The sequence below is a fragment of the Equus przewalskii genome, chromosome X (assembly GCF_037783145.1).
Source record: "Equus przewalskii isolate Varuska chromosome X, EquPr2, whole genome shotgun sequence".
NCBI classification, from domain to species: Eukaryota; Metazoa; Chordata; class Mammalia; order Perissodactyla; family Equidae; genus Equus; species Equus przewalskii.
The window spans coordinates 85,902,079-85,925,770 of NC_091863.1; the positions used below are offsets into that span (position 1 = coordinate 85,902,079).

The 23,692-nt window shown below is 35.4% G+C and overlaps 1 protein-coding gene across 2 annotated transcripts in view; it reads left to right on the forward strand.

The window, feature by feature from the left end:
• Nucleotides 1-23,692, forward strand: part of TBC1D8B (TBC1 domain family member 8B) — a 67,677-nt gene that overhangs the window by 15,206 nt on the left and 28,779 nt on the right. Inside the window, exons 3-10 of one of the 2 annotated variants that reach the window (XM_070606144.1) lie at nt 846-964; nt 1,480-1,705; nt 2,390-2,630; nt 5,640-5,847; nt 6,742-6,909; nt 16,890-17,039; nt 17,581-17,731; nt 18,207-18,421. In XM_070606144.1, coding sequence (XP_070462245.1) covers nt 846-964; nt 1,480-1,705; nt 2,390-2,630; nt 5,640-5,847; nt 6,742-6,909; nt 16,890-17,039; nt 17,581-17,731; nt 18,207-18,421 — 1,478 coding nt within the window. The remainder of the gene's footprint in view (nt 1-845; nt 965-1,479; nt 1,706-2,389; nt 2,631-5,639; nt 5,848-6,741; nt 6,910-16,889; nt 17,040-17,580; nt 17,732-18,206; nt 18,422-23,692) is intronic. The other variant, XM_070606145.1, reaches the window with a different exon arrangement.

The window sequence follows — 23,692 nt, forward strand, 5'->3', positions numbered from 1 at the left end:
TAGGCAATTTTGCAGTTTCAGTAAATTTTTTAATGTGTCCCTTTCCATACATCATAAAACATACTAAGAAGTCAAGATATTTCTTTTGAATGAGATTTGTATAATCTTCAATGCTAGGGAGATCTTAAAGGTATGTGGGTTGTAGAGGGAGATTGATAGATATTGAAATGTTCTTCAAGCCAAAGGAACCCAGAGTCAACTGTAATATTTAGTCTGACCCTTAACAAGCCACCTAACACTGATTCAGCAGGTCACATGGATTTAACCTTGCTACAGGGTTTCTAACCTCCTTCATGAAATTTCTTTAAGTTGAGTAGGTCTTTTAGTGAAAGAGTTGACTCTGAGCAAAGGCTTCATACCTTCTGAGATAAGTAGAGTTGCCACAATTGAAATCCACGTTTATACAGTGTGCATAGGATTGTCACATGCATGCTGTTTTCAGTCACAGATTATAGACACAGTACTAACTGTATTATTTGAAGACCGAGGACTAAATTATGTATATTTATGTTCTGGTACTCTGCATAGTCTCTTAAAAGATACCGGTTACTGTAGGCACCAGTTATTAACATCTTGTTTTTAGAATTTTATATCTTTTCTCATGAGTTATATTTACTTTTCTTTCATTAAATATTTTATTCTATTTATAATGAAAAATAGTGTTCATGTCCACATATAAGGATGAAATAGAGAATAAATATAATACCTTTATTCCTTTATGATCATTATTTTTTAAAATAAGCAAATATAATTTTATTTCTTTTTAAACTAAGATTGTGAATATCAAGAGCAGTTTTGTTGTGGAGTTTTCTTTCAGTCTTTTATTCTCTTTCATTGTTCATCAGGAGCCAACAGAGAAGAAATAACCAAACATTGGGATTGGTTGGAACAAAATATCATGAAGACCTTATCTGTGTTTGATTCAAATGAAGATATTACTAATTTTGTACAAGGAAAAATAAGAGTAAGTGGCATGGATATATTTTGTAGATGGAGTATTAAAATCTTTGAAGCTCTTATTTGAGGATCAAATGTTGCACGGAAGGTCACTGTTTTACTGGCGCCTTTCAGGAATGGCAGAAGCTCGCATATGAATGTCAGAATCAGTGTTAAAGAACATTGTAAAGCCAGTGATTATTCTTTGGTGCCCTTGTCAGTGCTCTTAGGGATATTTTCATTTCAATATCTCTTGAGTTTGGAGTTTGAATGAACCCTTCGTTCAATCAAAAGAATATTTAGCACCTGTATTTGTGGTAGCTCCTTGTGAGGCATTAGAAAAAGCCTAATTACAAAATTAAAGAAAATATGCTATTCTCTGCCTTAAGAGAAACATGTATGTGTACACATAAATGCATATGATATATGTACTTGTGTAGATATACTGTACACAGTTGTATTCAACAAACTGTTTAAATATGTGAACTATATTTTCACTGGTAGGTAATGATTAATTTTCAGAAAACATTTTGTCTCCTTTAGGGATTGATTGCTGAAGAGGGAAAACATTCTTTTGCAAAAGAAGATGATCCTGAGAAATTTCGAGAAGCCCTTTTGAAATTTGAAAAATGTTTTGGTTTACCAGAGCAGGAGAAGTTAGTGACTTATTACTCGTGCAGTTATTGGAAAGGACGGGTTCCTTGTCAGGGTTGGCTCTATCTTAGCACCAACTTTCTGAGCTTCTATTCTTTTCTGTTGGGATCAGAAAGTAAGTGGTTTCTGTTACTTACCATGACTTTGAACTTGCTGACTGACCTATCAACTCTGTGGTGGTGTTAGGTTGTATATAAAGTAATAGGATTAATATTAAGGGTAATTAAACTATACATTAAAAAGTTCACTTCATCTAGAGAAAGAATCCTTTTAAGGCTAGTTGCTTAATATAGGAACCATTAGAAGTGTGTATAGAATACCTTGCATTTTGTGAGAAGTGAATGAATATTTAATAAGTGATGATGGTCATCTGGCATATAACTCTTTTCTTTTCCTTGTTCTAAACTACCTACTTTATTCAATCCATGTTTCAAAGGATAAATATAGTAGCCATAGTACCTAGTGGCCCACAGCTGCAAAGAAGAATCAAACAGTACTGTTCATAGCACACGTATAGCTTTTACATCTGTGTTTATGTAATTATGTAAAGTAGCAGATTTAAATATAAAATCAGAATAACTTTTAAAAAAATCTTTAGAATTATATCTTTTCCTAGAATCAGTAATTATTGTATGTTCATGGTTATGCTTGAAAATTTTAACTAATCTTGAACTCTAAAATATTTTCTTCGTTCATAGCATTTTTCAAGTGGTTAACCATTGTTTTGAAAGACCTGAGTGACAAACATTAATCAATATTGAGAAATTTAATCATATCTGCTTATGACTCTTATTTGCAGTAAAACTCATCATCTCCTGGGATGCTGTCTCAAAACTTGAAAAGACTTCAAATGTCATACTGACAGAGAGTATTCATGTGTGTTCCCAAGGGGAGAATCACTACTTTTCCATGTTTTTGCATATTAACCAAACATACCTTCTTATGGAACAGCTAGCAAACTATGCTATAAAGAGACTTTTTGATAAGGAAACGTTTGATAATGACCCATTCCTTGATGATCCTCTACAAATCACCAAAAGGTATTCAAAGCTTAATTAAGATTTATTTTTTAAAGTATTGTTTGACCAAAGAATGGTAGCATTGATTAGCATTATAAATTAACTGTTCTGTGTTACATAATAGTTTTCCTTTAGAGTTAATCATCGAGTGGCTTTTTTTTAGTTTATTCATATGCATTTCACGAATAGTATTCTCCCCATGAAATTTAATCCTAAGAAGTAATAGACGTTAGGTTTGAAAATTACTTCTTGAGATCCCAGTAGGATTTGCCCTCGAGTGCTTTTAGAAATGTGGAGATTTTTGTGTGTCTGGTTAGTCTAACTCTAAATTTCTCTGTCAATAGTCTAGATAATTTCAGGTCCAAAGTTATTAAATGTGCTGTTTATTTTTAAACATAATTTACAGACAGCATCATTTTTTATGAAGAGGCAGGTTAGTGGGATCAGTGGAGCAAGGGCTTTAGAACGAGTAGAGCAACCCTTGGATGAGGCATAATCTCTCAGGACCTCACTTCCTCATCTGTCATTTATACCTCAGAGAGCACTGGGAGGGAATGAACAATATAATGTGTGAAAAAGCACTTTGTAAAATAGAAAGCACTAGATAAGTATTAAACACCATTAGTGCCTGCATCAGAAGTATCTGATAGCTGTTTGCTACTATATTTGGTTTGCTGAAGCTGACCAGAGCCCTTTCATCCTGCTCAACACTCAGAACAGTTGACTGAAATGAGCATGCCAAACAGAGGGAAGAGAGAAGATCCAGAAATAGCTAGTGAAAGCAGCTTCTGGCAAGGAGGATGAGGGTATAGACTGTATGGGAAAATGTAAGCGGAACCTAAGCCGCAGTCCTATGGACAGACCAGAATGAGTGACCTGGAGGGCTGTGTGATTACTACATAGCCCTAACTGGGTACAGTTGTTCCTCTTGCCTGTTTCTAGACAATTCCTAAAATCTATATGCATAAGAATTCCTTTGTGAGCCTACTTGCTTCTCTAAAAAATAGATCAGTGAGGTGAATTTTTTACTCCTTATTACCAAAATTAGGTTCCAGTGTGCATGATTTATAAATAGAACTCTATAAGGATTAAGAATCCTGGTTATGTTATATTATAGTTGGGCATTTGTTTTTGTAATTTGTTCCTTGATTGGCCCCCATAAACATAAAATTTTTATCATTTTATTTCCCTTCAAATATCCTCTAAATGGTCATCTATAAATGAGTTATTCATTACCAAGTCTGTATTTAATGAGATATAGGAAATCCGTTTTTGTCTATGTGTATTTATAAGAGAAGCTATTGAAAATCATATATAGCTAAATCCTTTTTTCTAGTAAGATAAAAAGAATAATAGCTTACTTAGACTTAATCTCCGAATAACTTTTTTCTAAAATGGAATATCTTTATTGCTTTGGCTTATTGTTTTTACAAATATGTATTACTTCTATAACTTAAACAATACATAAGCATAATAACAATAGTTAAGATTAGTATAGGGGCCAGCCTGGTGGCACAGCAGTTAAGTGCGCACCTTCCGCTTTGGCGGCCCGAGGTTTGCCGATTCGGATCCTGGGTGTGGACATGGCACTGCTTGTCAAGCCATGCTGTGGTAGGTGTCCCACATATAAAGTAGAGGAAGATGGGCATGGATGTTAGCTCAGGGCCAGTCTTCCTCAGCAAAAAGAGGAGGATTGGCAGTAAATGTTAGCTCAGGGCTAATCTTCCTCAAAACAACAACAAGAAAACACAAATGATCAGTGTATATCCTTCCAGGCACTTTAATGCTTGAGTTGAAAAAATATTTGCAAAAAACATGAATGGGACTAAACATCACATATTATTCTACAACCTGCTTTTTTTCCCCCTTAAAATAACATGCCATGGACATCTTTTCCTTCATATAAATAGACCTCATCCTTTTAAATAATAGTGAAATAACCCACCAAAGTATAATTTAAGTGAGGTTAAAATTGATATGGTTTTCTGTTCATATTTACCAGAATTATTTTGAAAGACATGATGAAGTGCCACATATTCAAATAGTATATGCTGGAATGGCGAATTTAGTTTTAACTTTGTTGGCTTTGAGTTAGAACTTGCATAATTTACTCACTATCCCAGGTGGCATTGCTGCTTAGCACAAGTGTTTAGTCCCTCTAGAAAAACTGTATTATTTTAAGCAATTGTTTTTTATTTATATATTTATATATCAGTTAACAAGTCATCTGTATTTATTGGCATATATCCTGTGCCCAGTACTGTGTAAGCATGTTGTTTCATCTTGCCTCTATTTGGGATTTTTTTAAACATTCATTTAAATTTTTGCTTCACTTAATTTTTTTTTTTTAAGATTTTATTTTTTTCCTTTGTCTCCCCAAAGCCCCCCGATACATAGTTGTATATTCTTCGTTGTGGGTCCTTCTAGTTGTGACATGTGGGACGCTGCCTCAGCGTGGTTTGATGAGCAGTGCCATGTCCATGCCCAGGATTCGAACCAACAAAACACTGGGCCACCTGCAGCAGAGTGCACGAACTTAACCACTCAGCCACGGGACCAGCCCCTGCTTCGCTTAATTTTAATATTATCTTTTATGCACTATTCTTCCTAAATTTTGATGCCATAAATTTTCATTTTTTAATTTTGTTTGAATTGGGGAACTCTCTTGATTTTCTGATAATGAGATATAAAAATTATTGTCTGCCAAGATTGGTTTTAGCCATATTCACACACTATGAATATATAATAATATAATAATAATCTTCCAGCAAATGACCCCTTAACAGATGGTTTGAAGACCTACATCATCTCTAACTTTTGCGCATTGTAATCTACTAATAAAACAAAATTGGAAAAGAGAACAAACAAATTTGTTAGGAATCAATGTGTTTCTTCCATTTCATAATTTGTTGAAGAACATAGCATGTAGTGTTTAATCTTTCTGCTTTACAGCACATTTAGATTAATCAATATAGGCATGTGTACACTTTAGAAGTCATCATTTGAGCCCCCCTTTTTTCTTTCCTACAGAGGTCTGGAAAATCGAGCCCACAGTGAGCAGTTTAATGCTTTTTTTAGGCTACCCAAAGAAGAGACTTTGAAAGAAGTACATGAGTGTTTCTTATGGCTACCATTCAGTCACTTCAATACTCATGGAAAAATGTGCATCTCAGAAAACTATATCTGCTTTGCTAGCCAGGATGGCAATCTGTGTAGTGTAATCATTCCATTACGAGAGGTAATGTAAATTTGGATATATATTGGTTTTCAGTTTGAAAATGTTATCATTCACAGAGTAAATTGTCCTTTAGTTCTGTAAATTATTATAAGCTCAATATGCAACATCCTTTTAGTAATTTTAAAATAATCATTTTTTTAAGTTCAGTATTATTCTTCAGGATAAGACTACCATTCTTCAGGGTAAGAGAGCTAGGATAAGAGCCTTATAGCTCTTACTGAAAGTGAAAATAGAAAAAAATTAAAAATTGATAAACAAGATAAGGGTTTAGGATGACTCAGTGGAACATGATCACTCAGACATTTATGAGATTAATACCAAAACTTAGACTGTTGCATTTGATACACACAGTCAAAAAGAATGGCACTGATAGCTTTTTTGTAAGTCAGAAGTAGTCAGCTTTGGAGCACTGAATTTATCATTTTTAAAGGCTTCAAGTTAGTTAAACTTTTTCCCTGAGAAGTGAAAGAACTTGCACTGAGGTTCCTTGTATCAGTGGTACAACTAGTTTCCAAAGTCTATTTCTTTTTTTTTTTTTTTTAAAGATTTTATTTTTTCCTTTTTGTCCCCAAAGCCCCCCGGTACATAGTTGTATATTCTTCGTTGTGGGTCCTCCTAGTTGTGGCATGTGGGACGCTGCCTCAGCGTGGTCTGATGAGCAGTGCCATGTCCGTGCCCAGGATTCGAACCAACGAAACACTGGGCCGCCTGCAGCGGAGCGCGCGAACTTAACCACTCAGCCACGGGGCCAGCCCCTCCAAAGTCTATTTCTTAGTAAGTCATACCACAGGCCCAAACTTTTAGCCACAAAAGGGTAAGCTAAAAACATTTTGCGTTAAGGTGTCAGCAACAAGGGAAAATGTGATTCATTTGTAATATGTTTTCACCCCGCAGGTCTTAGCCGTAGATAAGACAAATGAGTCCAGCAAATCTGTCATCATTAGCATCAAAGGAAAGACAGCTTTTCGCTTCATTGAAGTTAAAGACTTTGAGCAACTGGTGGCAAAACTCAGGCTCAAGTGTGGGGCAGCTTCAACTCAGTATCATGATATTAGCACAGAGGTAATTATATAGTAATCAAATCAGTTTGAAAACAAGGTTTGTGTTTCGGGTGGTGCGTTCTTTCAAAAGGAGTTCATAGTACCTTTTTTATTCATACTTAGGTTTATTTTTTAAAAGACTAAAATCAAAGAAATTGTATTCTCTAAGTCACACCATAAAACAGAAGTAAGAATTAAGGACTATCCTTTTTTAGAAACTCATACTTTCAAAAAATTATCATTTGGTCTTTCTTGACTATATTTACTGTTTATCATGTACACACCTTGTATTTTCATATATCATGGCTTTTAACAACTCAAACTGTATTTGAGAATTCGAGAATGCCTTGAAAAAGGACCTCTCCTCTTATTCTTATAGAGGGGCAGCAATCTTAAACCAATCTGACTACCTTTTATTTAATAACCAGTAGGCCAGCCTTATTTACATAATCTAGTCCAAAGCAAAATAGTGGCTTATGTATTTACTAGTTTAATATTAGAGAAGGGAAATATTCTTGGCAAAGAGTGGTTCAGAGCCTAATTTTAATGTTTAGTATGTCGTTCATGGAACTGTATAGTTACAATTCCAATTAATTTTCTTTTTCAATGCCTGGGAACATGTTTTAATAGATTGATAAGACTTACCACATTGTAACTATATATATTTTAATTAAAATTTCAAAGAAAAAATCAAGATTGGCTTTACTGGCTATATTTTATTTGGATTGGATTTTAGAGGCTCTTGCCTCTCTCTCCAGAGTAGAGACTGGAAATATTACATTAAGTCAATTATAATGCAGTATTGATAAGAATAACTTTCCGTTTGATAATAGAAAAGCACAATGAAAACATGTAATTAAAAAAATACATATATCTCAGTTCCAGACACAGAACCTTCATGTTGACCATCGGTTTTCATGCCCCAACTTTCTAATCTTTTATTCTCTTCAAGTATGTACCCAGGATATTCCTTAGTTTGATGTGAGGACACAAGTAAAATCTGATCAGTCTTCGTAGTTTCTCTTCCAGTGGTCTCATATTCTTTCTTATATCACTTTTTTTCCTGTCCTATTCCATTTCAGATTCAGTGTGTTAGATTTAGTGCTCTTCTTATGTTTCCTTCTCCTTCAATTTATCTGTGTCTCTTAAACCTGAAGAACTAGAATTTTTCCCCTGAAAACTCTCAAGTGCCTCTAGTATACTGGGTATACTCAGTTGTCAAGAAAGAATTTTGTTTCAAAATGAGTTTACCATCTTTTCAGATGTATGTCAGAGTTCTACAATTTTCTAGTTTCTCTTAGCTGTATTTAGAGGTTTTAGTAAAGATATGTACAAAATACCAGTCAGTATATTAATTTTCTTGGAAATTTGTTTTGTCATAACATCCTATTTTCACTTAAGATTTTTATGTTAGCAATGGTGAAAATATTGACTTGTTTTAGTATTATCTGTGTATGTCTAGCTTTAATGATGGCACATTTTAAAAATTAGCAGAGCTTTTAAACAAGAGCTAGTTCCATTTGATCTCTAAATGACAGAAATTGTAGTTACGTTATGTTATAGCTACACCTAGAATGCTGAAACAAAAAGAAAAAATTCCATTCTATAATTCTACCATATCTGGTAAATTTTACACAAACAACAAGACTTTTTAATCTAAATCTCAAAGCAGTTTAAATCAACAAATCTAAATATGAATACGGAAAGGACTTTAGGAAATTTTTCTTTTGAGTACATCAAAAACTGATGCAAAAGAAAGTGTTCCCAGAAGTAGTTGGGATTATGGGTAAGTACCAGTTCTGTCCAGATTTTTGAATGTGTCAATTAAAATTGTCCACATTCTATTAAGTTATGTTAAAATCTGGGTACATACACAGGTTTTGAAAAATTCTAATTAAGTGCTTAGAAAACACATTACTCTTAACTTTTATTGACACATATACTCAAGAAATATGACTAGATACGGTAATTTTTCAAAACTACTAAATGAAAGAAAAATGAGCCCTTTTAGCTAAGTTTTAAGCAAAGTGGCCTAAGAAAGAAGAGCACTGCTGAATATCCTTTACTTGATGCTTTGAAGCTGCATTATAAGTGGATCTTAGGAACTATGGAATGTCAAGACGGGGTAGAAATTGAGCTTTGCCTTAAAGTGTTTAAAAGGGCAAATATCTTCTACAGATTATCAAAGCATATGTAAACATACTTGTTTCACTAGTTCTCATAACCAGCACTATCTATCTTTCTAAGTTTTTAAATTAGAAGTAATAGCTTCCTTATCCTACACAATAATGTGGATAAAAATTATAGTGTAACCCGAGCAACTGGTGTTTACTTTAATAAGAATAAAGTAATGTCTCCTGTAACTATAAATTAGACATAGGTGTTTTAGCTGTAAGGAGTAGATTTATTTCTATGCAAGGAAAACAAATTTTATTAAAAGTAAAAGTAACACTAATTTTATATTATTCACTATGAACAGGAGCCTATGTTAAGATAAGCTTCTGATCTTTAAGAGAAGTGTTTCTTTGTGTTTTTTGTTATAATTTTTGCTTTTACAGGTCGTTTCTGGACCCCAAGCATCATTATTATGCTGAGTTTGTGAGATATTCTAATTTAAATCTGGTAGTTTGTAGAACAGTTACACATAAAGAAATGTTAATCTTAGCCGTGTCTTTCCTTCACTGTTAGAAGCCATATACTACTTCTAAAGTCACCCAAAAACCAAACTGGTCTAAGAGTACATGTTATAGAGTCAACAACCTACGTTGCTTCCTCACATGATTGGATTTTGCCTAGGCACTAAATGTCTGATGAGTGCCAAATTTATTCCCGTCACAAGGGTGAGCACCCAAATTAATGGGCATATAGAATCGGAATGGCCATGAGGTAAAACTTTCCATTCAAAAGAGCCAGAGCGAAAAAAAAAGTTCAGAAATTTAAGCTTGGTTTCTTGAATAATCTACTTTATTATACTCTTCAAACAATTCCAATATTAAATTGCTTTAAGCCAACATCTTTGAAGGTGAATGTGTTAATGTGATTTTATAAATGCTTAAGACGTAATCATAGATAGAACTGGCACTTTTGCCATCCCTTTTATAAATTTATGTTTGGGATCTCATTACTTAGATTATTTTTCTTTGCCTTCTTGGATACTTGTCCTGTGGTTTGGATATATTACTAATAGATAAACTGGTACTTCAGTCATATGCCTTAAACTAAGGGAATGTACTTTGTTTGAGATCCAGAGCTACAACCATGAATTTTTCAATCTGTTTTGCAAAAACATAACCCCTCATTAAAACAGCAAATTTTAAAATGAACAGTAAGTAGATTTGTCAATAAAAGCTTTTTAAAAAGGAAGAGAAGTGTTGTAATTTGGACCTATACTCGCTAATCATTATTTTTTATTGTAAGCTTCTTCTGTCCTACCCTTATATTCGGACATTGATTTGAATACTCCTTTCTAACTTTCCCTGAATCCTCTTAATATCCAACCCTTCTAGGGCTTGTTGGCTTCTTGGGTTTCAAGCTGAAACACCGCTGGACTGCTCTACCCTAAGCTTCTACGTTTCCTCTGCCTCAGTCATGGGCATTCTTTTCATCTTGCTTAAGCTACTAAAGTTAAAGAGATTATGTTAGCGAGCTTTTTTTTTCACTACCTCTAGTGGTAACAGTAGTACCTCTAGTGGTAACTTCTGGTATAGTTAGAATCCACAGAAGCTGGGTAACTGATCTGTTTTAAAAAGTAAAGCTTGGGAGATAATAAAATTCATGTGGAAATGCAAGGGACCCAGAATAGCTAAAACAGTATTGAAGAGGAAGAATAAAGTTGGACTCACCCTTTTCAATTTCAAAACTTACTACACAGCTGTAGTAAACAAGACAGTGTGATACTGGCATAAGGGTAGACGTATAGATCAATGTAATAGAATTGAGAGTCCAGAAATAAACTCTTAGATTTATTGATTTTTTCAACAAGAGTGCCAAGTAAATTCAACTAGGGGAAGATAGTCTTTTCAACAAATAGTCCTGGAACAATGGATATCAACATACCAAAAAAAATGAAGTTTGACCCTTTCCTTAGACCATACACAAAAATTAATTCAAAATGAATTGAAGACCTAAATGTAAGAGCTGAAACTGTAAAACTCTTAGAGAAAACATAGAAGTAAATCTTCATGTCCTTGAACTAGGCAGTTTTTTCTTACCTGTGACACCAAAAGTACATGACAAAAGAAAATAAATAGGCAAATTGGACTAAATCAAAATTAAAAGCTTTTGTCCTACAAATGATAACATCAAGAAAGTGAAAAGACAATCCACAGAATGGGAGAAAATATTTGCAAATTATCTATCTGGTAAAAGACATCTATCCAGAATGCATAAAGAACTCTTAACAACTCAATAATAAAAGGCAAACCCAATTTTTAAAAATGGTAAAAGGATTTGAATAAACATTTCTCCAAACAAGGTAAGGGATTGACCAGTAAGCACATGAAGATGGTCAACATAATTAGTCATTAGGGAAATTCAAATTAAAACCACAATAAGATACCATTTCATACCCACTAGGGTGGTTATAATACAAAAGACAGACAATAACAAGTGTTGAGGAGGATATGAACAAATTGAAATCCTCATACTTTGTTGACTGATTCTCTTTTAAAAAAATAATTTCTCTTTTCTGATATGCACTATTTGGTGGGACATACTTTCCTTTATATTTTTAATTCATAGACTTTATTTCTTAGAGCAGTTTTAGGTTTATGGAAAAATTGAACAGACAATACAGAGAGTTCTCGTATACATACAACCACCCTCTACCCTGCCAGTTGTTCCTATTATTAACATCTTGCATTTACATGGTACATTTGTTACAATGATGAACCAATATTGATACATTATTATTAACTAAAGTCCATAGTTTACATTAGGGTCCACTCTTTGTATTGTACAGTTCTTTAGGTTTTGTCAAATGCATAATATCATGTGTCCACCATTATAGTATCATGCTGAATAATTTCCCTGCCCTAAAAATCCCCTTGGTTTAACTGTTTGTCCTTCCCCCCAACTCTTGGCAACCACTGATCTTTTTACTGTCTCTGTAATCTTGCCTTTTCCAGAATGTTATATAGTTGGAATCATACCATATATATCCTTTTCAAACTGGCTTCTTTTCCTTAGCAATATGCATTTAAGGTTCCTCTATATCTTTTTGTGGTTTGCTAGCTCATTTCTTTTTTTTAGAATTAAAAAAAAATCCAACAGATATTTATTGAACTTCAGCCATGTGTGTCAGGAACTGTGCTAGGTTCTTTTTTTCCAGCTTTATTTTGATATAAGTGATATATAACATTGTGTAAGTTTAAGGTGTACAATGTGATGATTTGGTACACGTATATATTTTGAAATGATTACCACAGTTAGGTTAGTTAACATATCCTTCACCACACATAATTACCATTTTGTTGTTGTTATAGTGAGAACATTTAGAATCAACTCTCATAGCAACTTTCCAGTATACAATACAGTATTGTTAACTCTAGTCACCATGCTGTACATTAGACCCCTAGAACTTATTCCTCATATAATTGGCAGTTTATACCCATTGATCAACACCTCCTCATTTCCCCCTACTTCTAGCCCCTGGCAACCACCATTTTACTCTCTGCTTCTATGAGTTTCGGTATTTGAGATTCTACATATAAGTGAGATCATATGGTATTTGTCTTTCTCTGTCTTATTTCACTTAGTGTAATGCCCTCAAGGTCCATCCATATTACAAATGGCAGGACTTCTTTTTGTAATGGCTGAATAATATTCCATTGTATATGTGTATATATATCACATTTTCTTTATCCATTCATTTGTCAACAAACAATTAGTTTGTTTCCATTTCTCGGCTATTGTAAATAATGCTGCAGTGAACATGGGAGTGCAGATACCTCTTCAAGATAGTGATTTCATTTCCTCTGGATAAATACCCAGAAGTGAGATTGCTGGATCATATGGTAGTTCTACTTTTAATTTTTTGAGGAACCTTCATACTATTTTCCATAGTGGCTGCACCAATTTAAATTTTCACCAACAGTGCACTAGGGTTCCCTTTTCTCTACATCCTCATCAATACTTATCTCCTCTTTTTTTTTTTTAAAGATTGGCACCTGAACTAACATCTGTTGCCAATCTTTTCTTCTTCTTCTTCTCCCTCCCAAAGCCCCCCCAGTAAAACATAGTTGTATATTGTAGTTGTGAGTGCTTCTGGTTTTGCTCTGTGGGATGCTGCCTCAGCATGACCTGACAAGCAGTGCCATGTCTGCACCCAGGATCCGAACCAGTGAAACCCTGGGCTGCCGAAGCGGAGGGCACGAACTTAACCACTCGGACCTGGGTCCGGCCCCTCTTTTTGATAATAGTCATTCTAGCAGATGTGAGGTGATATCTCATTGTGGTTTTGATGTGCATTTCCTGATGATTAGTAGTGTTGAGCACCTTTTTATGTACTTGTTGGCCATTTGTATGTCGTCTTTATAAAAATAGCTATTCAGGTCCTTTGTCCATTTTTAAATTGGATTTTTTATTTTTGCTATTGAGTTGTGTGAGTTCTTTTTATATTGTGGATATTAACCCCTTGTCTCATATAGGGTTTGCAAATATTTTCTTCCATTGCATATGTTGCCTTTTCATTTTGTTGATTTTTCTTTTCCTATGCAGAAGTTTCTTATCTTGATGTAGTCTCATTTATTGATTTTTGCCTATGCTTTTGGTGTCATATCCAAAAAATCATTACTAAAGCCAGTGTCAAGGAAATTTTTCCCTGTGTTTTCTTCTAGGAGTTATACGGTTTCACGTCTTACGTTTAAGTTCTTAATTCATTTCCCCAGTGAGTAGTCTTGGCTCCCTTGTCAAATATTAGTTTACTGTATACGTGGGTTTATTTCTGGGCTCTCAGTTCTGTTCCATTTGTCTGTGTGTCTGTTTTTATGCCTGTACCTCACTGTTTTGATTACTGTAGCTATGTAATATGGCTTGAAATCAGGAGGTGTGATGCCTCGAACTTTCTTCTTTCTACAGGACTGCTTTGGCAATTCAGGGTCTCTTGTGATTCCATATGAATTTTAGGATTTTTTTCTATTTCTGTGAAAAATGCCATTGTAAATTTGATAGGGATTTCCTTGAATCTGTAGATGGCTTTGGATAGCGTGGACGTTTTAATATTAATTCTTCTGATCCATGAACACAAGATATGTTTCCATTTATTTGTATCTTCCTCAGTTTCTTTCATCACTATCTTATAGTTTTTGGTGTATAGATCTTTCACTTCCCTGGTTTAATTTTATTCCTAAGTATTTTGTTGTTTTTAATGCTAATGTAAATAAGATTTTTTTTTAATTTCTTTTTCAGATAGTTCATTGCTACTGTATAGAAACACAACTGATTTTGTTTGTTAATTTTATATCCTGAAACTACTGAATTCATTGATTAATTCTAGCAGGTTTTTGGTAGAGTGTTTAGGATTTTCTATATATAAGATCTTCAGCAAACAGAGACAATTTTACTTCTTTCTTTCTGATTTAGATGCCTTTTCTTTCTTTTTCTTGCCTAATTTCTCTGGCTGAGACTTTCTAGTACTATGTTGAATAGGAGTGGCGAGGATAGGCACCCTTATCTTGTTCCTGATCTTAGAGTGAAAGCTTTCAACCTTTTACCATGGAGTATAATGTTAGTTGTCGACTCGTCATATATGGCCTTTATTATATTGAGGTATGTTCCTTCTGTACCGATTTTGTTGAGAGTTTTCAGCATGAAAGGATGTTAAATTTTGTCAAATGCTTTTTCTGCATCTATTGAGATGATCATATGATTTTTATCTTTAATTCTATTAATGTAGTGTATCACATTTATTGATTTGTGTATGCTGAATTATCCTTGCCTCCAAGGGAGCATGATCCTTTCAATGTGCTGTTGAATTCGGTTTGCTAGTACTTTGTTGGTAATTTTTACATCTGTAATCATCAGGAATTTTTGCCTGTAGTTTTGTTTCTTGCAGTGTCCTTATCTGGCTTTAGTATCAGGGAAATGCTGGCCTCATAAAATGAGTTTGGGAGTGTTCTCTCCTCTTCAATTTTTTGGAAGAGTTTGAGAAAGATTAGTATTCTTATTTAAATGTTTGATAAAATTCACCTGTAAAGCCATCTGGTCCAGGACTCTTCTTTGTTGGGAGGTTTTGGATTACAAATTCAGTCTCTTTTAAAAAATCAACTCTTAGTTTTGTTGATAGTTCATTTCTCTTTATTGCTGAAAAATATTCCATTGTCTGGCTATAACACAGTGTTTATCCATTCACCTATTGAAAGACACCTTAGTTGCTTCCAATTTTTGCCAATTATGAATAAAGCTGCTATAAATATTTAATTGCAGGTTTTTGTGTGTACATAAGTTTTCAGTTTACTTTGATACATGCCTAGGAGTATAATTGCTGAATCATATGCTAAGACTATGTTTCGCTTTGTAAAAACTTCCCATATCATTGTCTAAAGTGGCTGTACCATTTTGCATTCCCACCAGCAATGAATGAGAGTTCTTGTTCCACATCTTCAGTAGCACTTGGTGTTGTCGGTGGTTTCAATTTTACCATTTTAATAGGTGTGCAGAGGTATCTCCTTGTTGTTTTAATTTGCAGTTCCCTAATGACATGATGTTGAGCATCTCTTTGTATGATTATTTGTCATCTTTATATCTTCTTTGGTGAAGTCTCTGTTTAGATCTTTTGCCCACTTTTTAACTGGGTCCTTTATTTTTTTAAACATAGTTTCCTTTAGATTTGTGAATATATTTATAATAGCTGCTTTACATTCTTAATTTGCAAAATCCAAGAACTAGGCCCCTTTAGGGACATTTTCTTTCTGTTGCTTTTTTTTTTTTAATAGTTCTTGTTTTCATTTTTAAACCTGGCTTTCTTGGATCACTCCCTGAGTCAGTATAAATTAGTGGTCAGCCAATGATGGGTCAGAAGATTTCCCTAAATGCCTTGAACCATTAAGTTTTCTACCTTTTGTCAAGGGGATCTTTTTGTAAAGGAGTTCCTCAAACTTCAGACAGTTTATAAATAAGCTTTAGCTTTGATTTCTTATTTCCAAAGTCAGCCAGAGCTGAGTGACTGGGGCCTTCTCCTATCCCATTTCTTTCCCCGGCAGGTTCACAGCACTGTTCATGCACACATACTTCCAGATCCCCACGAATATGTTGGAACCTTTCAGAGTTCCCTGTGGTCATCTGGTTCTCCAGGTTTTCCTTTTAAATTTTTAGCCAGGCTCTTATTTGCCCTAAACTGAAATCACAGCCTTAGGCAGCTGTGATGTTATCAGCGGATTGCTATGGTTTTCTGTAATGCCTTGGTAATGGGGCTTTTTTTCACAGAGCTGAGCTCTGAGTCAAATCAAATGATAACAACCCCCTAGGAATGGAGATTTTCGAGGGAGCTGCTGGTTTGGTCAAAATATTGACTGAGTTCTGGGGATGGGGCTTTTAATGAAACTCCAAAAGATCCATTGGCTGTGATAATGCTGCCTTTCATGGTTACCACACTGTAGAGCTTGGGAGGGAGTGGGGATGGTAATAGCCTCAAGTTAAAACTTCGCAAACTCTGGCCTTCTTAGTGAGGTTCATTAGTTTTGCTTGAGTTGATGGTTTTCAGTTTATTCTGTGCCTTTGATTAATTTCCAATGTTCTGAACTATTTTTTTCAAAGTTTTGCCAGAATTTTGTTGCTTTTGTAGGGGAGTGGGTTCACTTAAGGTCCTGAGTTTGCTGTTCCAGAAGTTGGCTTGTTGCCATCTCTAATTTTGATAGAAAAACAATGTCTCTCTGAGATATTGCTTTAATATTATTATTTATATAGATTGTGGTTTATAAGTAACGGATAAAGCATTAGCACTTTTCCTTCTCGCACAAACTTTTAAACATACATTTAGAACAATTTACATTCTTTCTTTTTTAGGTTCCAATTAGTTCTGATTCTACAGACCCATCTGATAATATTGAGGTACGATCTTTGACATGTCAGAGAGAATGCAGTAAAACTGTGAACACCGAAGCCTTAATGACGGTATTTCACCCTCAGAATTTGGAGACTCTTAATACCAAAATGGTAGGAAAACAAAATATTTAAATCTCTGGACTGAAACAGTTGATCAAAAATAAAAATCTTAAAGCAGACTAAAAAGTACTACATCTGAAAACTCTTCGTTTGGGCTTGAAAAGGTTTTCCAGCAGGTGCTACTGTGTAACTTGTTTGGTTCCTTACATAAAAGGATTATTATCAAGAACTAAGATAAAAGGTGAAAGTTGAACATTGAGTTTTATTTGTGTAGATTTCTAATAATCAATCCTAATTGAGGTAATTTGGGGAGAATGATGGTTCAAAGCTTTACCGCCTAAGTGTCATGCTTTTCCCATTTTTATGTGAGTTTAGCTAAGAATTAAAATAGTGAATTAAAGCTGTTTTGCTCACATGGATTTAAAAGATTTTCACGATGACAGTGGTCCAGTGTTTGGCCCCTCTGTGAATACTGATTTTGACTTTCTGTGTTATTGATTTCCGTAGGTATTGTTTCATGGTGAAGAGAGTTATCAAGTTGTTTGAAAGAAGTTACTTTCTCACCTTAGTTGCTTTGGTTTTTTTGTTATAGTTAAAAGAAAAGATGAAGGAACAGTCATGGAACATCCTATTTGCAGAATGTGGGCGTGGTGTTAGCATGTTTCGGACCAAAAAGACTCGAGATCTGGTTGTACGAGGGATTCCAGAGACCTTAAGAGGAGAGCTCTGGATGCTTTTTTCAGGTATTACATTTATTCACTTTATTCATTTAACAGACATTAACTATGCCCCTTCTAGGAGTTACGCACTAAACTAAATAAAAATAATTACAAAGATGGCTAGGACAAAGTCTTAATCATCATGAGTTCAGACTAGTCAAAGAGAGTAAGGTTAAGATAGTTATGTGTACTATATCCACACGTCCATTGTGTGAGCAGATTAGTTTATTAGGCAAGATATGACTAATTGGAGGGGGCAGAATCTCCATCTGTAGTGTCAAAGGAAAGTTAAGGGGAAAAAAACATTTCATGAAAATGTTATTTTGTTGGATAAGGTTAGTGTCCTGATGTTATAGATTCTAGTGTGAAGCTTTTTCTTTTCTTTTGTTTGTACTCAGATATCACTTGAGCATAAAGCTAAATTTAAAGGTAATTCAATTCTTCATGTATATATGCACATAGTAGCTTTATTATATTCCTGTTCTTTTGTATGTTACAGGTGCTGTTAATGACATGGCTGCTAATCCCGGCTATTATGCTGAAGTGGTTGAGCAGTCCTTAGGGACCAGCAACTTGGCTACTGAAGAAATTGAACGTGATTTGCGCCGCTCCCTCCCTGAGCACCCAGCCTTTCAGAGTGACACTGGCATATCTGCTCTGAGGCGGGTACTCACTGCTTATGCATACAGGAATCCCAAAATTGGATACTGCCAGGTATGACTTCATCATGAGCCCAACTGTGTACATGTTCCAAATGGTAAAATCACATTAAATCCAACTCTACTAATTTGAAAACTGTGATAATAAGGACAGAGGTTGGGCTGAGATTGATAGTGGATTTTTGTGTGTGTGTATGCGAGGAAAATTGGCCCTGAGCTAACATCTGTTGCCAGTCTTCCTCTTTTTGCTTGAGGAAGATGTCACTGAGCTAACATCTGTGCCAATCTTCCTCTATTTTATGCGAGATGCTACCACAGCATGGCTTGACCAGCAGTGCTAGATCTGCGCCTGGGATCCAAACATGCAAACCCAGGGTTGCCAAAGCAGAACGTGTGAACTTAACCACTACAGCACCGGGCCAACCCTGATAGTGGATTCTTTTAATCTAAGTAGAATGGTAGTAGGAATACCTAATAGAATTGATACTTTGTTAATTCATTTTTCTTTTACATTTAACAAAGATTTATTGAATTCCTGCTCTGTAAGAGATACTGTGCTAGTTGCTTAAGACTGTATAAAGGTGAATCAGATAAGAATCCTGCCCTTAAAAGTATATAGACTCGTAGGTATTGTAGGGCAGGAAGACAAGACCTCTAGGTCCTTCTAGCTGGGCTACCAATTAAATTGACTTGAGACAGAATAACAAGAGAAAATCTAACCAAGCTTTATAACATGTATACATGGAGGAAACCCAGAAAAAACTGAGCAACTTGCCAGAATGGCTGAGGTCGCTACCTTAAATACTATCTTCAGCTAAAGACAAAGGAGGATGTTGGGAGTGGCAGGAGTCAGTTACTGGAGATTACCAGAGAAGCACAGTATACAAGAGTAAGCTTATTGTACAGATTTAAGTCCTTGCCTTCCACATTGATAAGAGTTTCTAGAGATAAAGTCATCCACCTCTTCCTGGTACAGAGAGGCAGATATCCTTACAAATGGATATTTCCCTTACAAATGTAAATATCTCTTACAAAGGGTAACTTCTGCTTGGTTTTCAGAGCTTTTTCCATGTCTGCAGTTTTTACAAAAATAACCAGCCAAATATAATCCTCATGCCAAAGACACACATGTTGAGGTGGCAAATTCTGATCCCCGACAGTATTAAAACATATTCATTAGCAAATAAAAAACAAATGAGAAAAATTTTTAGAGAAATAGAAAGTCCCCTCAGGATTTACAATAGGGATAAATTATTTTCATCTGGAGGAATCAGAGGCTTCATGGAAGAGCTAGTATTTGTAGGTTTCGAAAAATTGGTGAATTTTGGATGTATGGAGAGGGAATGAAAAAACATTCCAGGTGAAGGGATCAGTGTAACCAAACACAGACAGAGGTAAATGTGGAATGTATATAGGCCCATGTTCTGTATAGAAGTGTAGGGTGAATGAAGTGAATAGTTGGAGAAAAAAATCAATAAGGTAGATTGGGATAGGCCAGGAGTTTGAATTTTATTTTGTAGGCAGTGGAGGAATCATTAAAAAAGAGTCCTTTAGGAGCACACTCCTGGTGTATGATAGACCGCTAACACAAATATAATGTCAAACAGGTAAGAACTCAAACACAATAGAATTTTACTTAAAGGAATAAACCGAGGAGGGCGAGTATTCAAGTCAGTAGGCAGCTCTCCTCCATGAGATTATTCTGAGACGTAGGCTGACAGCAGGCTCTGTCATCTGCAAAACATGGTTTCCAAGGTGCTCTTTCATTGCCATTACTATTCACAGGATGGAGAAGAAAGCATGGAGAAACAATTGTGGGAGATTTTATCAGCTAGACCTGGAAGGTGCACAGATTACTTCATCCACATTCTATTGAAGGATCTTGGTCTCAGGGCCACATCTATTCACAAAGAAATCTGCAAAATGTAGTGTAGCTGAGCATACATACATCCAGAGACTATGGAAGAAGGGGAGATTGGATTATGGTGGATAACTAGTACTCTCCTCACCACACATTCATTTATAATGGGTTGAGCACCCATAATAATTACATATAAATCCTATCTATCAGTAGAAATTTAACAATAGGGAATTTTTTTTGAAAAGCAATTTAAGTGAATGGATCATCTAAATGACAAGTATTTCGCATATTTTAGCATCTCTGAAAGGTACAAAAGAAGCATAATGCATCTTTTCTCAAAGAGCTTACAGTCACAGAGCCTGCCTGCAATATTATCTATTTGCAGTAGTTTAGAGGCAGCTTCAAAGTAGGCAGTGCTTGATTTTGACTTCTAAAAGCTAAGAGCAAAGTTAGAAACATGGAAGACCAGAGGAAAGTTAATCCGAGTTGAGGTAACAATGTAAACAACACCGTTCAGGCAACAATAAGCCTTCCATGGAGATCAGACTCGCTAGGTTCATGTTGCAATCAAGAAGTAAATAAGTTTGTGTGGGACAAGGTCATAGAGACTCTTTCAAGCCTAGGAAGAGTTTGAATTTAATATGGTAAACAAGTTTTATTACTTTTGATCAAAAACCCATGTGAGCCATACTGACTCATTATGGCTAGCTGACTAGCTTGCTTTATTTATCTTTCCTTCCTTCCCCCCTCCCTGCCTCCTTTCCTTCCATCTATCAGATCTATCTTCCTTCCCTCCCCTCCCTTCCCCCCCCTCCTCCCCCCTCCCCTCTCCTCTTCTCCCCCTCCACTCCCCCCTGCCCCCTTCCCTTCCCATCCCTTCCCTCTAGAAATATAACTCACATACCACAAAATTTGCCCCTTAGTGTTTTTTATTAAATGTGCAAAGTCATGCAACCATCATCAGTATCGAATTCCAGGCACTTTTATCACCCCAAAAAGAAGCCCCATATATATTAGCAGTTATTCCCCATTTCTCCCTACCCACAACCCTGGGCAGTCACTCTGCTTTTCTGTCCCTATGGATTTGCCTATTGTGGACATTTTATCTAAGTGGCATGATACAATATGTAGTCTTTTATGTCTGCCTTCTTTAACTTAGCATATTGTTTTCAAGGTCCATGTTGTAGCATGTGTTAGTACTTCGTTTCTTGTTAGAGCTGAGTAATATTCCATTGTATGGATATATCACATTTTGTTTATTCAACAGTTGATGGGTTTTTTGGGTTGTTTCCATGTCTTGTCTGTTACAAATATTGCTGCTGTGGATATTCATGTACAGCTATTTGTGTAAACATTGGTTTTAATTTTTTGGATATATATCTAGAAGTAGAATTGCTGAGTTATATGGAAACTCTATGTTTAACATTTTGGGGCACTGCCAAAATATTTTTCAAAGAGACTGCACCATTTTATATTCCCACCAGCAATGTATAAGGGTTCTAATTTCTCCAAATCCTCGATTACACTTCTTATTGTCTCTCTTGATTATATCTGTAAGGGAGGAAGACAATTCCCCTACCCTCTAGGTCCTCCTAGCTGGTCTAGAAATTAAATTGACATGAGACAGAATAACAGGAGAAAATCAAACAAAGCTTTGTAACATGTATATGTGGGAGAAACCCAGGAAAACTGAGGAACTCAGCCAGAATGGCTGAGGCTGTCAACTTAAATACCATCTGCAGCTAATGACAAAGAAGGATGTTGAGCATAGTGGTTTGGGACTTCAAAGGGGAGGAAGGCAATTCACAAGGAAATGGAAAAGCAAATGATTAATAGACATTACTTAGATAAGAATGGGCTTAGCAAGTACTGTCACCATTTACCAATACCCAGAGTCATCTATGATGATGGCCTGTCCTGAGGACAGGCCTTTTATCTTTTTCTTTTTTTTTTTTTTTTGAGGAAGATTAACCCTGAGCTAACTACTGCCAGTCCTCCTCTTTTTTGCTGAGGCAACCTGGCACTGAGCTAACATCTGTGCCCATCTTCCTCTACTTTATATGTGGGGCGCCTACCACAGCATGGTGTGCCAATCAGTGCCATGTCCGCATCCAAGATCTGAACTGGCAAACCATGGGCCACCAAGAAGCAGAATGTGCGCACTTAACTGCTGTGCCACTGGACCGGCCCCCAGGCCTTTTATCTTAAATTCTTTGAAGCAGTTGTTGGGGAAGGTCAAAGTTTGTTTCAGAGTCTTTTGTCCTTAAAAATAATCAAGCCAAAATGTTGGGGTAGCCAATTCTGATCCCCCACAATCCCACCTTTGAAACTTTAAGAAGTTTCATAGTCTAGAAGCTGAGTTGGTAGATCACTCCAGTTAAATTCATTTAGGAGATGGTGGTGCAGGTGGGCTCCCAAAGTTAAGCCTATATTGTTTAAGTAAGCAATCAGGTATTTAACAAGAAGCATTTCTATGGAAACAAAAAGGGAAACAAGGTTAATGCGTGGAGAAAACTATAAACCAGATTCTGAGCCCTGGGAACAGTCTGTCAAGATTTTTAAATGTCAGGATTGAAGCAGCTTTTGCAGCTTGAAATGTCTCTGATGGTGTCACTTGGTGTTCAGGTATCCTTTTGAGTGGCTTACATAGCAACAGGCATACTATTTTTGTGATCTCAAGTTTATATCAACTTATCCAGCTTTATTTTGCAGGGCTTTAGGAACAAGGGTGGTTTTAGTTCTCAGTGATTTCAAATGAAAATGATGGAAAAAATTGAAAACATTAGTTTGGAGATTTGTAGTCAGATATTTCAGGAAACTAGAAGAATTCAGGATCCAGTCCACTTTACAAGTAGAAAACAAAAATCTCAAAGACAATTAAGAGAACTAGAATCTAATATCCACAATTGTGTGTTATATTTTTTCTGAAACATATTTTTTTCTCTAAAATCACCCTCATTTTTACCAAAGATAGCTAAATTAAGACTCATTGGTTGGAAAAATTAGTCTAGTTTCAATAAACTTGGCCCAATTATTTACATAAGTACAACAAGAATAGCAATTGATCACATAGGAAGCTTTAAATCTGTTTTGTTGCAACATTTCATAAGGAATATCAGATTGAACTTTATAGGCCTCTTGAGGCCAAGAAAACCAAACCAAAGACTTGTCAGAATTCATCTGTCATACCTATAGATTTTGGTGAATTTTTTTCTTCTCTTGAGGTTTCCCAAAATATTCTGAGGTTTCTTGCACCTGTCAGAGAAGTGACCTTCTTTACTCACCTGGTAAGGTGGATAGAAACCCTGTAAGCAAGCTACCAGGCCAATATTTCCAAGGGGCTTTATTTCATAAAGTCCAATCTTTGTTTTTCAAAAGCTGTCTGGTCATATCTGAGTTTATGCCTGTTTCTCTCAAATATTTCATTCCAGTCAAATCTTTGGTAGTATAACTGAAGATTTCAGT